At 42.6% G+C, this 13,154-nt stretch overlaps 2 protein-coding genes across 3 annotated transcripts in view; both read right to left on the bottom strand.

Moving 5' to 3' along the window:
- Positions 1–13,154, bottom strand: part of CTNND1 (catenin delta 1) — a 444,281-nt gene that overhangs the window by 53,932 nt on the left and 377,195 nt on the right. The window lies entirely within an intron of this gene.
- On the bottom strand, positions 5,096–8,364 carry LOC128640034 (E3 ubiquitin-protein ligase TRIM71-like). Its single transcript, XM_053692335.1, is given in 2 exon segments — positions 5,096–6,275; positions 6,277–8,364. Coding segments are annotated over 2 exon segments (2,565 nt in total). The 5' UTR covers positions 7,675–8,364; the 3' UTR covers positions 5,096–5,108.

The raw sequence follows: 13,154 nt of genomic DNA, 5'->3' as shown, positions 1-13,154 counted from the left end.
AGATGGCAAGAGTGATCCTCCGCCCATCTGATTATTTTGGTTACTTCCATCATTGCTAGGGAACTCCTTGTTCCGCCTTGATGATTGACGTAAGCTACAGTCGTGATGTTGTCCGACTGAAATCTGATGAATTTGGCCGTAGCCAGCTGAGGCCATGCCTGAAGCGCATTGAATATCGCCCTCAGTTCCAGAATGTTTATCGGGAGAAGAGCTTCTTCCCGAGACCATAAGCCCTGAGCTTTCAGGAAGTCCCAGACTGCACCCCAGCCCAACAGACTGGCGTCGGTCGTTACGATGATCCACTCTCGTCTGCGGAAACACATTCCCTGAGACAGGTGATCCTGAGACAACCACCAGAGAAGAGAATCTCTGGTCCCCTGGTCCGACTGTATTTGAGGAGACAAATCTGCATAATCCCCATTCCACTGTTTGAGCATGCATAATTGCAGTGGTCTGAGGTGTATCCGTGCAAAAGGGACTATGTCCATTGCCACTACCATTAGTCCGATTGTCTCCATGCACTGAGCTACAGATGGCCGAGGAATGGAATGAAGAACTCGGCAAGTAGTTAAGAGTTTTAACTTTGACTTCCGTCAGAAATATTTTCATTTCTACCGAGTCTATCAGGGTTCCTAGGAAGGGAACTCTTGTGAGGGGTGAGAGAGAACTCTTTTTGATGTTCACCTTCCACCCGTGAGACCTCAGAAAGGCCACTACAATTTCTGTGTGAGACTTGGCTCTTTGGAAAGTCGACGCCTGAATTAAGATGTCGTCTAGATAAGGCGCCACTGCTATGCCCCGCGGTCTTAGTACCGCCAGGAGGGACCCTAGCACCTTTGTGAAAATTCTGGGAGCAGTGACCAACCCGAAAGGAAGAGCCACAAACTGATAATGCTTGTCCAGAAAGGCGAACCTGAGAAACTGGTGATCTTTGTGGATAGGAATGTGCAGATACGCATCCTTTAGATCCACTCTGAGGAATTTGTTTAGAATTTTGAGATCCAGGATTGGTCTGAAAGTTCCTTCTTTCTTGGGAACCACAAACAGGTTTGAGTGAAAACCAAGCCCTTGTTCCGCAATTGGAACTGGGTGGATCACTCCCATTGTATGTAGGTCTTCTACACAGTGTAATAACGCCTCTTTCTTTGTCTGGTCTGTAGACAAACGAGAAATGTGGAACCTTGACCTTGGAGGGGAGTCCTTGAATTCTAGAAGATATCCCTGGGATACAATTTCTAAGGCCCAGGGATCGAGTACGTCTCTTGCCCAGGCCTGAGCGAAGAGAGATAGTCTGCCCCCTACTAGATCCGGTCCCGGATCTGGGGCTACCCCATCATGCTGTCTTGAAAGCAGCTGCAGGCTTCTTGGCCTGTTTACCCTTGTTCCAGCCCTGGTAAGGTTTCCAGGCTGGCCTGGGTTGTGCAGCGTTACCCCTCTTGCTTTGTAGCAGGGGAGGATGAAGCTAGGCCGCTCCTGAAGTTCCGAAAGGAACAAAAATTATTTTGTTTGTTCTTTGTCTTAAAGGACTTGTCCTGAGGGAGAGCATTGCCTTTTCCCCCAGTGATTTCTGAAATCTCTTTCAATTCAGGCCCGAAGAGGGTCGTTCCTTTGAAAGGGATGTTCAAGAGTTTGGATTTTGACGACACATCGGCCGACCAGGACTTTAGCCATAGCGCCCTAAAATGGCGAAACCTGAATTCTTTGCCGCTAACTTAGCTATTTGGAAAGCGGCATCTGTGATAAAAGAATTAGCCAGCTTAAGAGCCTTAATTCTGTCCATAATGTCCTCATATGATGTCTCCGTCTGGAGCGCATCTTCCAGCGCCTCAAACCAGAAAGCATCTGCAGTAGTTACAGGAACAATGCACGCAATAGGTTGGAGAAGAAAACCTTGTTGAACAAAGATTTTCTTAAGTAAACCCTCTAATTTTTTATCCATAGGGTCTTTAAAACCACAACTGTCTTCAATTGGTATGGTTGTGCCTTTAGCAAGTGAAGAAACAGCCCCCTCCACCTTAGGGACCGTCTGCCACGAGTCCCGCATGGGGTAAGATATGGGGAACATTTTCTTAAAAACAGGAGGGGGAACAAACGGAATACCTGGTCTATCCCACTCCCTAGTAACGATATCCGCAATCCTCTTAGGGACCAGGAACACATCAGTGTAAACAGGAACTTCTAGATACTTGAAAGGAGAAGAGGAACAGAGGCGCCAAGCATGGCCTAGTAACGTCAGGGCACCAGAGATCACAGGACCAACAGGATAGAATATACTCACAAGTGAGGCGCACCCTTATGGTGCTATTGTAGCAGACTGGAACTATATACGTGGTCCAGCTCACGTCACCATGTATGTATTGTCTCAAATAATCCATTCTCCCTCTATAATAATACCCTAGAAATGTACTAGTTATGTTACCTAGGCTTATACTGACTAAATATAAAAAGTTGTCTAGTAAAATACCATTACAGTAATAGGATGCTAACCTTGATAGAATGATACATTTACTTTTTGATTGATCCGTAATCTCAAAAAGTCAACACAATTGCAGATTCATCTGTTTAAAATCGTCATGTTTTTTACCATGTAATAGCTGATTTGGAATCCTACAATGTTAATCACAATGTTGATCGTTGTCTTTTTATTTGAATGACAGATTACCCTGAGTTTGCAGCCCTGGCGTTTATAATGGACAAATTTTTCATCGTAGCGTCCGTGAGCCCCGCCCACTTACGTGGCCTAAGGGAACACACCTATTCGTCGTAATGCCCGTAGGCCTACGCCCCCCCTACGTGACTGCAGGGGAGTGCGTGTGACGTTGGGTGCTCTTTGGGCCAATCAAAAAGGACCACTTACAAGAACAAAAACAATAGATGGACCAAGCCTCCCTATTGCTACAATCGTAGAATGGAGCGATAGTAGAGGGAGGAATCCAAATACCTATTTCTACCGCTATATAATGTAATTGCCATCTCCTTAGAAGCACTGCCTAAATATATTGCTTAGAACAAAAACCTACGATAATAATCCATATATATGTGAGTTAAGACGTAAAGCATTTGCTAATCAAATGATACATGTGATAAATCGATAGATAATACATCTAAGCTAGAAAATTGCTATATTTTTAATCTAATGTATACACTCATAAGATATGATTCGATACTATGTGATTATATTATTAAAGTGATCCATTCTACAAAAGAAGAGACTATATTCAGTCATTGTACCCCAAATATTTTATACTGAGTAGTCGTGTGTAATATGTCTGGAATAATAATAAAAAACATTAATAAAAATAGAAAGTGTGATACCCTAATAGTGAAAATTCATTATATAAATGTGATGTTAAATAAAAAATAAATAAAAATAAATTTATTTATAACTATGTGAAATGTACCCTAAGTTGCACTACCTGAAAGGTAGTCATCAATGGTAATTTGATTGAGTGACATTATCTAAGTAATGAAGTGTGACTAAAAAAGAATTTTATTAATCTAAATAGATATTAAACAACCACTGTGTTGGAAGTGTTACTATATTTTATTAGAAATAAGAGGCCTTTAAAGCCTAATTGTAAAACTAAAATAAATTCTATAATAATCTAGAACAATCGGTTTAGTGAATATTCGACCTAATGAATCTTTGTTAGTGTTTAGGTAGTAAACAACCACTGTGTAAGATGGTGTGCAGTTTAGAAAAGAGTGCACTCTAAACTAATTAAATTTATATAGAGGTTCCTAGAAGCTGAACTTTCTGGAATCCTTTGTCTAATTTGTGTTTGTTGCTGTGAGATTATTAAACAATCACTGCGTGAGTGTAGTGCACAATATGACTAAGTTTATAAAATACCGGTAGGTATTTTCTACAGTGATACCTATCACTTGATAGTTGTGATGTAGTATTGAGACAAATATTACGAGTCCTATTTCAATTTCAGAAATAGCAACAACATTAGCTTTTGTTAACATAATGCATCAAATCAGAAAGCTGCCATATCTAAGTTTTCATTGAGCCCATCAGGCTGAAGGGTTCTTAGTTTTTTTATCCAAAATGTCTCTCTCCTCCTCTCTCATGAAGGCATTAGTACAGGATTTAGGAATAGCTTCAATGGGTGTTATTTTTTTTTTTTTTAACACATTAGAAATGTGATTTTCTTTATTAAAAAAAAAAAAAATCTTGAGAAATATTCTTTTAAGTGGTCACGTGTTAGTGCTGCCTGAGCAGATCTGCATTACAAGGTTGTATACAAATTTAGTTGCAAAATTATCATCAAATCAGATTTTAGGTTTTTGTTATCGTATCATGACTGAAATGCCTTCAAATTATGTCGTTCACAGAACTTGTCACCCCCTACAGTATATTCTAGAAGTTATTTAAAAAATTTTTTTTTTTAAAAATCCTCTGACGCTAACATCACTTGTCTCATATTGGATGTAATTTGAAAAACTAAGGCAGCAGAAAAAATGGATGCGCATTAACATTTGCAACACACATTGTGCTTAAACAGCAAAACATTAGAAAAAGTATTACATTGTGATTTCAGCAATGGAGATATGTGAACTTCTAGTAGAAAAAAACCCACTTTGATAAAATATGTATTCTGAGGTATTTCTGTTTCAAAACACGTTGAGGTATTAGTAATATACAAGGCGCCCTCTTTTGCAGCAGCACTAGTTTAGAAGAAAACAGCCAATTTGGTTAAAGAGGACACAAACATTTTAAACAAAGTCTATTCCAAGTTATCCCGTTTCGTTTTTTCTTTTTTTTTTTTAACGTTTTATAGCCCTTTTTGGCTTCTTGGATTTGTATACTTTCTCTAATCCCATTATGTGTTGAGTTGATTCTCCAAGTCGAGTATGTATGAGGTAAATCAATATATTGTGCAGGTACAGTAAATAAAACAGGATAAACACCCCTATGTCCAAGAGGTTTTGAGGTAGATTATTTCCCAACGTTGGTTCTACTTTTTCACAGGCTCTTATTTTTTGTTTTGTAAATAACAATAATTTTGTTAGAAAAAAAAAAATGAGGTAGGAGCTCAGTGTTGTTGTATATTTATATACTTCTGGAAATGATTCCCGAGACATTTTTTGTTTCACATGGATTAGAAGGCTGAAATTCGGTTATTACCGAAATCCACCACAACAATTGTGCCATCTGGTGTGACTGCTATACCAGATGGCCGATCCACTTGGCCAAAGCCACTTCCTTGTGTGCCAAACTTGCACAGGAAGCTGCCATTGGGTTCAAATATCTGTACTCTGTGGTTTCTGGAGTCAGCCACTATGATGCGACCTTCCTGATCAACTGCCACACCCTGTGGCCTAAGAAATTGACCACTGCCTGTACCCTCTGTGCCCAAGAAATGTGCTGACTGGCAGTCTGGTTTGATGATAAGCAGGCGATGGTTGTTAAAGTCAGTTACAACTAGGTAGCCATCTTGACTGAATGCCACTCCCCTCGGGGAGTCAAAGTGCTTCCAAAGTGCACCTTCAAAGCCATACTTGTTCAGAAATGTCCCATCTTGACTGAAAAGCTGAACACGATGGTTCTGAGTGTCTGAGACAAGAATCTTTCCCTCAGAATTAATAGCAACGTCCCAAGGATAATTAAACTGGCCATTCTTTGTCCCCTTCTCCCCAAACTTCATTATAAACTGACCTTCAAAAGTGAATATTTGCACACGGTGGTTGTCTTTATCTGCAACCACAATCCTACGAGAATTATCACAGGCTACTCCAGCAGGGCGATCAAATTGGCCAGGCCTAGACCCAAGGGTGCCAAACTTGTGATGGAAGGTTCCACATGGCTTAAAGATTTGGACACGATTGTTACTCCTATCTGCCACAATGATGTAGCCCTCCCGGTCTACACAGACTCCCCAAGGACGACAGAGTTTTCCATCATGGTCACCCTCACCACCAAAAGAAAGGGTAGGGAGCCCAATACCAACATAGCAGCGGCCAGATTTGACATTGACTTTAAAAGGGCTGTTCTCTATATGCTGGTTGCACACCATTACTGAGATAAGATGTTCTCCTTCCAACTGGGGACGGTAGCTCACCAAATAGGTACCATTCATCTGATCACTAACTTCCGCACCAAACAGATTTCCATCTGGGCCCATTACCAAGACTGTTATAAGGTCACCACCAGAGAGTCTTGCTTCACCATCATGATCATATCCAATAACCGTAAAAGAGGCAGCTTTACCCTGCAGAGCACGTTTCAAGCCTTCTCCGGTAGCTTTGGTCAGAGCAGCAGAGCAGCAGAAAAGCCCCACTACTCACAAGGCCCATGGACTTGATGGCAAGGAACAAGGCCTGGTCTGGGGGAGTAAACATGATCCGGTCATCTTCTTGAAGCTGCAGAAGACCTCTTGCATTCTTCACATCTTGAAGTTGAGCCAAGACTCTGTCTCGAGCAATAAGTATATCCATTGTACAGCCATCTTCCAAGACCTGTTGCACAGCATTTATTGTGCTGTCTAACTTGTTAAGAGCCTGGTGGAGTTTCTCAACTTGGAGGTAGAGTGATTTTGTTTTCACCTGACAAATTTTTTCAACCTTCCAGAGGAGCTCACATTCCCTCTCCTCAAGTGCTTTCTTGTGTCTTGAGGTGACCGCTTTGATCTCAGATTGCACCACTTTGGCTTTCATCTCAACTTGCTCTGCCAATGTTTGGGCCTGCTCTAGGCTCAGCTGAATAGCCTGCCGTCCTTGCTGTGCGTCAGCCAGAAGCTGGATAGTAAGAGCCCTAGAGTCTTGTAGGGCATCCTGGAGGTAGACAAAGCTGTGGCCGGGATGACGCCCTACGGTGCACTCCCGACATATAGGGACAGAGCATGAGTCACAGTAGAAATGCAGAACCTCCTCGTCGTGCTGTTTGCAGTAAGCGAGCCTCTCCGAATACACTGGCAGGATGGAGAAGACGTTGCTCTGGTAAGACAGCGGTGCCGAGCACAGAGTGCTGGAGGAGGATGAGGTAGACGATGTGGTGGAGGCACTGGCTACCGCCGAGCTGCAGGGGGAGGCGGTTCCGCTGATGCTGCCGGGCGCCCTGCTGCAGGGGGTAAAGCGCTCGATAAAGTGGTCCTTGGTGAGTCGCACCCGCTGGTGGGCGCGCAGGCAGTTGTCGCACAGGTTTTCCTGGCAGTCCAGGCAGTGCGAGCTCGCCCCGTTGCCCTCATCGCTGGAGGAACAGCGCGGCTCTGGCTGACTAGGAGGCGCCCTACGGAGGAGGCTGGAGGACGAACACGAAGAGGAGCGGGAGCGGTGTTGCCGTACACCACCACTCCTGCTCCCGTTACTCTGCTGGTCTTCGGTGGCTCCGACCACGGCATCCAGAAGGTTACTGAGGTGCAGGAAAGTAGAAGAGGGCAGAGCATCCATCCCGGCCTCGGAGATCAGCACCTTGTGGTCACACACCGGGCAACGTAGCTGCAGAGAGTCCCCGGGACACCGCTGCCCCTCTAGGCACTGCCTGCAGAAGGCATGCAGACACGGCAACACATGCAGCCTGCGGGGGGCCGTGCCCAGGCTACTACTGCTACTGCTGGACGTCTGGGAGGACGAAGACGACGAACTGGAGGAGGAGATGGGGGCAGAGGACACGCACATCTCCTTGCAAAGCGGGCACAGCTGGAAATCGGACTCCGGGAACGAAGCCATTTACATGGGGGCGTGAGGAAGTGAGGTAAACACTATGGATTTAGCAATCTACTCCCCAAAACATACTTAATTACCAACGTCCTCTGTACAATGTCACGCTAAAAAATAAAAACATTTGCTTTTTGGGTAAGTTGCAGTTTGGAGGCACAGTCGAGCATTTAGCAGATTGCCATGCAGCCTCACACACCCCTTTTTCTTGTTTACACTGAGTGATTGTATCGACCTTCCAGGTGTAATCAATAACTGACACAGTCCCTCATTTCCCCAGTGTCAGCAATCCCAGCGTGATCACACATAGATACCCTTAGGATGTGACCACCCCCTTCTCACTTGGAATGGAACGGTAGCCCACTGGTGTCGGACAACATGAGTGACGGTTAGTAGCTCTCGGTGCCTCATGCCCACTTGAATCAGCCGCTGCTGCCTCGCTATTCACAACGTTGCCCCGGACTATAGAAGCATCGCGCGGCCACCAGTTCCCTTCAATTATTCATTCATCAAACCCTTTTTTTTTCCCTCTTCCTTTCTGCTTCGGCGATGTGCGCTGTCACTCCCCCCTGCATCAGATCATCTTTTCCGTGACATCTCTCCAAAATGCAAACAAGTATTTAAATCCTTGTGCGTTATTATCTATTTGCACCACAGAAATCCGACTGTGCTTGTAGTAATTGTGGGTAGTTTCTGTTTCACGCTGTTTACTTGTTTCTTAAACCACAGCGCTGTCCCCCCATTTTATGGCAAGTTAATGATATCTGAAGTGTTTCTATGCCCATCCCATGCCTCACTCTTCTGAGTGGGTTCCTTGATTGTGCTGAGGTGTTTAGCCTTGATCCAGCTCAGCTCTACATGTAGACGCGTGCTAGAAATGTTACTAGCTTCAGTAGCATGAACAGCAGCGCCCTCACTTCCCCAATGGGTGTTATTTTTATTGGATTTTTTTGTTTTTTATGATGGATCAGACAATGTCTGGAGACACTATGGGATTTTGCATTCTTCTTGATGTTATGGGCGTGCTCGCCCCATCGTTTTTTTATTTTTCTACAAGTGCGACCTACGTACTGAGCCCCACATTTACTATTTAGAAGATAGATGACAAAGGTAGTTTCACATGTCATGTGACTTTTGATATTAAAAATGTCCCCCGTAGTAGATGTGAAGGTGGAGGTCCTGTGAGAAATAAAGTTGCACATACCACAGCGTTTCCTAAAACATTTTGAAACTATGTTCTTGTTTGATAAGGGCCCAATGCCGAAAACATTGGCACCTATATTGTTGTTAGCAGAATATTTATTTCTAACAATCTTGCTGGGTGCTAAAGCAGTCTTAAGTGTGGGTGCTCTTCTATACACCACTTTTGGTTTGTTCCCTATTATATTCCTCAGCATGGGGTCATCGGTAAGAATAGACCAATGTTTATTGAGGATTTTATTCACAGCCATGTAATGTGAGTTGTATCTAGTAATAAATAATGGTGGATTTAGTTCTTTAAAAGTTGACTGGTCTTTTGACTTTTTATTATTTTCACTGGTCTTAAAGTAGCTAGATCTATCTTCCTTTCTAACTCTACTCATCTCGTGATTGATTAGATCTATTGGATAGCCCTTTTCGAGGAATCTATTTCCGATCACCTTAGCCTGAACATCATAATCCTCCAAATTAGAGCAATTTCTCCTGATCCTTCTAAATTGTCCGTATGGGACATTCAACTTCCAGCTCTTGTAATGGTTGCTTTCATAATGTAGGAAGCTATTGCAATCCACATTTTTGAAGAAAGTTTTTGATCCCACTTTCCCATCAGTAGTTTTACTTAATACGAGATCAAGAAATTCTATTTCTTCTCGTTTGATGCCAAAATTGTTGTTATTAAGATGATCAATGAACCTATGTATTTCATCCTCAGACCCTTTGAATACAAAGAGAAGATCATCTATATAACGGCCATAGAACACCAGGTTCGCTGCGAATTCTGAGTTATAGATGTATATTTGTTTATAGTTTCCCATAAACAGATCGGCAAAACTCGGAGCGAACGGGGTGCCTATGGCCGTTCCCCTTGTCTGGAGATAGTATTTACTCTGAATACTATGAACAAATATACATCTATAACTCAGAATTCGCAGCGAACCTGGTGTTCTATGGCCGTTATATAGATGATCTTCTCTTTTGTATTCAAAGGGTCTGAGGATGAAATACATAGGTTCATAGAGACTAAAGGTTCTGACAAGCTGAACCCAATAAAAATTGTCTCTTGTCTGTTAGAAACAAAGACATTGACACAATCTATCTGGAAACCTAAAAAAGGTGACCCTTGTCTTGAGGAATCAAAGAACTTTTGGTAAAATGATCCTCCAACCATGTCCTTGAAGAAACAAAAGAAGTTAAAACGTATGAGATTCTGCAGAACGAAAAGACTGAGCAAATATCACAATATCGTCCAAATAAGGAAACACCGAGAACCTTTTGAAAAGATCCCTAGAGCTGTCGCTAGGCCAGAAAGGAAAAGCAACTAATTGGTAATGCTTGTCTAAAAAAGAGAATCTCAGAAAATGAAAATAATCTGAATGAAAACAGAATATGAAGATATGCATCCTGTAAGTCTATTGTAGGCAAATAATGCCCTTGCTGACCAAAAGGCAGAATAGACCATATAAACACCATTCTGAAAGATGGCACTCTTACATGACAATTCAAAAAGATTTTCTATCTTTGGGACAATGAATAGTTCTGAACAAAACCCCAGACCCCGTTCCTGAAATGGAACTGGTATGAATACCCAAGATAACTCCAGGTCTGAAACACACTTCAGGAAAGTCTGAGCCTTTACTGGAATAGCTGGAATATGCTAAAGAGAAAAAGACTTCTCACAGGCGGTCTTACTCTGAATCTTATTCTGTACCCCAATCTAAGAAGTTTGGACCGAATTGAACAACTTTTAGAAAAGTCTTAACCTGCCCCTTACCAGCTAAGCTGGAATAAGGGCCACACCTTCATGCAAATTTGGGGGCTGACTTTGATCTTTTAAATGGCTTGAATTCATTCCATTTTGAAGAAAGCTTCCAATTAGAAACATGTTACTTTGGGAAGAATTAGGATTCCGTTCCTTATTAAGAACAAAAACTAATATAAGCTTAAGATTTACTCATAGAACTTAATCTTGAAGCAAAAAACTCCCTTCCCCAGAGTAACAGTTGAAAGTATTGAATCCAATTGTGAACCAAATAATTTATTACCTTGGAAAAATAGAAATCTGGATTTTAGAAATCAAATTAGCATTCCAAGATTTAAGTCACAAAGTTCTTCTAGCTAAAATAGCTAAAGACATAGATTTAACCTCAATTGTGAAAATATCAAAAAACATAATTTATGCTTACCTGATAAATGTATTTCTCTTGTGGTGTATCCAGTCCACGGATCATCCATTACTTGTGGGGATATTCTCCTTCCCAACAGGAAGTTGCAAGAGGATCACCCACAGCAGAGCTGCTATATAGCTCCTCCCCTAACTGCCATATCCAGTCATTCGACCGAAGACAAGCAGAGAAAGGAGAAACCATAGGGTGCAGTGGTGACTGTAGTTTAAAGTTAAAAAATATCTGCCTTAAAATAACAGGGCGGGCCGTGGACTGGATACACCACAAGAGAAATAAATTTATCAGGTAAGCATAAATTATGTTTTCTCTTGTAAGGTGTATCCAGTCCACGGATCATCCATTACTTGTGGGATACCAATACCAAAGCTAAAGTACACTGATGAAGGGAGGGACAAGGCAGGTACTTAAATGGAAGGTACCACTGCCTGTAAAACCTTTCTCCCAAAAATAGCCTCCGAAGAAGCAAAAGTATCAAATTTATAGAATTTTGAAAAGGTATGAAGCGAAGACCAAGTCGCCGCCTTGCAAATCTGTTCAACAGAAGCCTCATTTTTAAAGGCCCATGTGGAAGCCACAGCTCTAGTAGAATGAGCTGTAATCCTTTCAGGAGGCTGCTGGCCAGCAGTCTCATAAGCCAAGCGTATTATACTCCTTAGCCAAAAAGAAAGAGAAGTTGCCGAAGCCTTTTGGCCTCTCCTCTGTCCAGAGTAAACAACAAACAAAGCAGATGTTTGACGAAAATCTTTAGTAGCTTGTAAATAACACTTTAAAGCACGAACCACGTCAAGATTGTGTAATAGACGTTCCTTCTTTGAAGAAGGATTAGGACACAATGATGGAACAACAATCTCCTGATTGATATTCTTATTAGATACCACCTTAGGTACGCAGAACTACCTTATCTGCATGGAAGATCAGATAAGGAGAATCACATTGTAAGGCAGATAACTCGGAAACTCTACGAGCCGAGGAAATAGCTACCAAAAAAAGAACTTTCCAAGATAAAAGTTTGATATCTATGGAATGAAGAGGTTCAAACGGAACCCCTTGAAGAACTTTAAGAACCAAATTTAAGCTCCACGGCGGAGCAACAGGTTTAAACACAGGCTTGATTCTAACTAAAGCCTGACAAAATGCCTGAACGTCTGGAACATCCGCCAGACGCTTGTGCAAAAGGACAGAGCAGAAATCTGTCCCTTTAAGGAACTAGCTGACAATCCTTTTTCCAACCCTTCTTGGAGAAAAGATAATATCTTGGGAATCTTGACCTTACTCCATGAGTAACCCTTGGATTCACACCAATAAAGATATTTACGCCATATCTTATGATAGATTCTCCTGGTGACAGGCTTTCGTGCCTGAATTAAGGTATCAATGACTGACTCGGAGAAGCCACGCTTTGATAAAATCAAGCGTTCAATCTCCAGGCAGTCAGTCTCAGAGAAATTAGATTTGGATGGTTGAAAGGACCTTGAAGTAGAAGGTCCTGTCTTAGTGGCAGAGTCCATGGTGGAAAGAATGACATGTCCACCAGATCTGCATACCAAGTCCTGCGTGGCCACGCAGGCGCTATCAAGATCACCGATGCTCTCTCCTGCTTGATTTTGGCAATCAGACGAGGGAGCAGAGGAAACGGTGGAAACACATAAGCCAGGTTGAAAGACCAAGGTGCTGCTAGAGCATCTATTGGCGTCGCCTTGGGATCCCTGGACCTGGATCCGTAACAAGGAAGTTTGGCGTTCTGGCGAGACGCCATGAGATCCAGTTCTGGTTTGCCCCAACGATGAATCAATTGTGCAAACACCTCCGGATGGAGTTCCCACTCCCCCGGATGAAAAGTCTGACGACTTAGAAAATCCGCCTCCCAGTTCTCTACACCTGGGATATGGATAGCTGATAGGTGGCAAGATTGAATCTCTGCCCAGCGAATTATCTTTGAGACTTCTAACATCGCTAGGGAACTCCTTGTTCCCCCTTGATGGTTGATGTAAGCCACAGTCGTGATGTTGTCCGACTGAAATCTGATGAACCTCATTGTTGCTAGCTGAGGCCAAGCCTGAAGAGCATTGAATATCGCTCTCAGTTCCAGAATGTTTATTGGAAGGAGTG

The sequence above is a fragment of the Bombina bombina genome, chromosome 9, assembly GCF_027579735.1.
Source record: "Bombina bombina isolate aBomBom1 chromosome 9, aBomBom1.pri, whole genome shotgun sequence".
In the NCBI taxonomy this organism is placed as follows: domain Eukaryota; kingdom Metazoa; phylum Chordata; class Amphibia; order Anura; family Bombinatoridae; genus Bombina; species Bombina bombina.
Note: the sequence above shows the minus strand (reverse complement) of the source record. Positions and strands in the feature narration are given on the sequence as shown.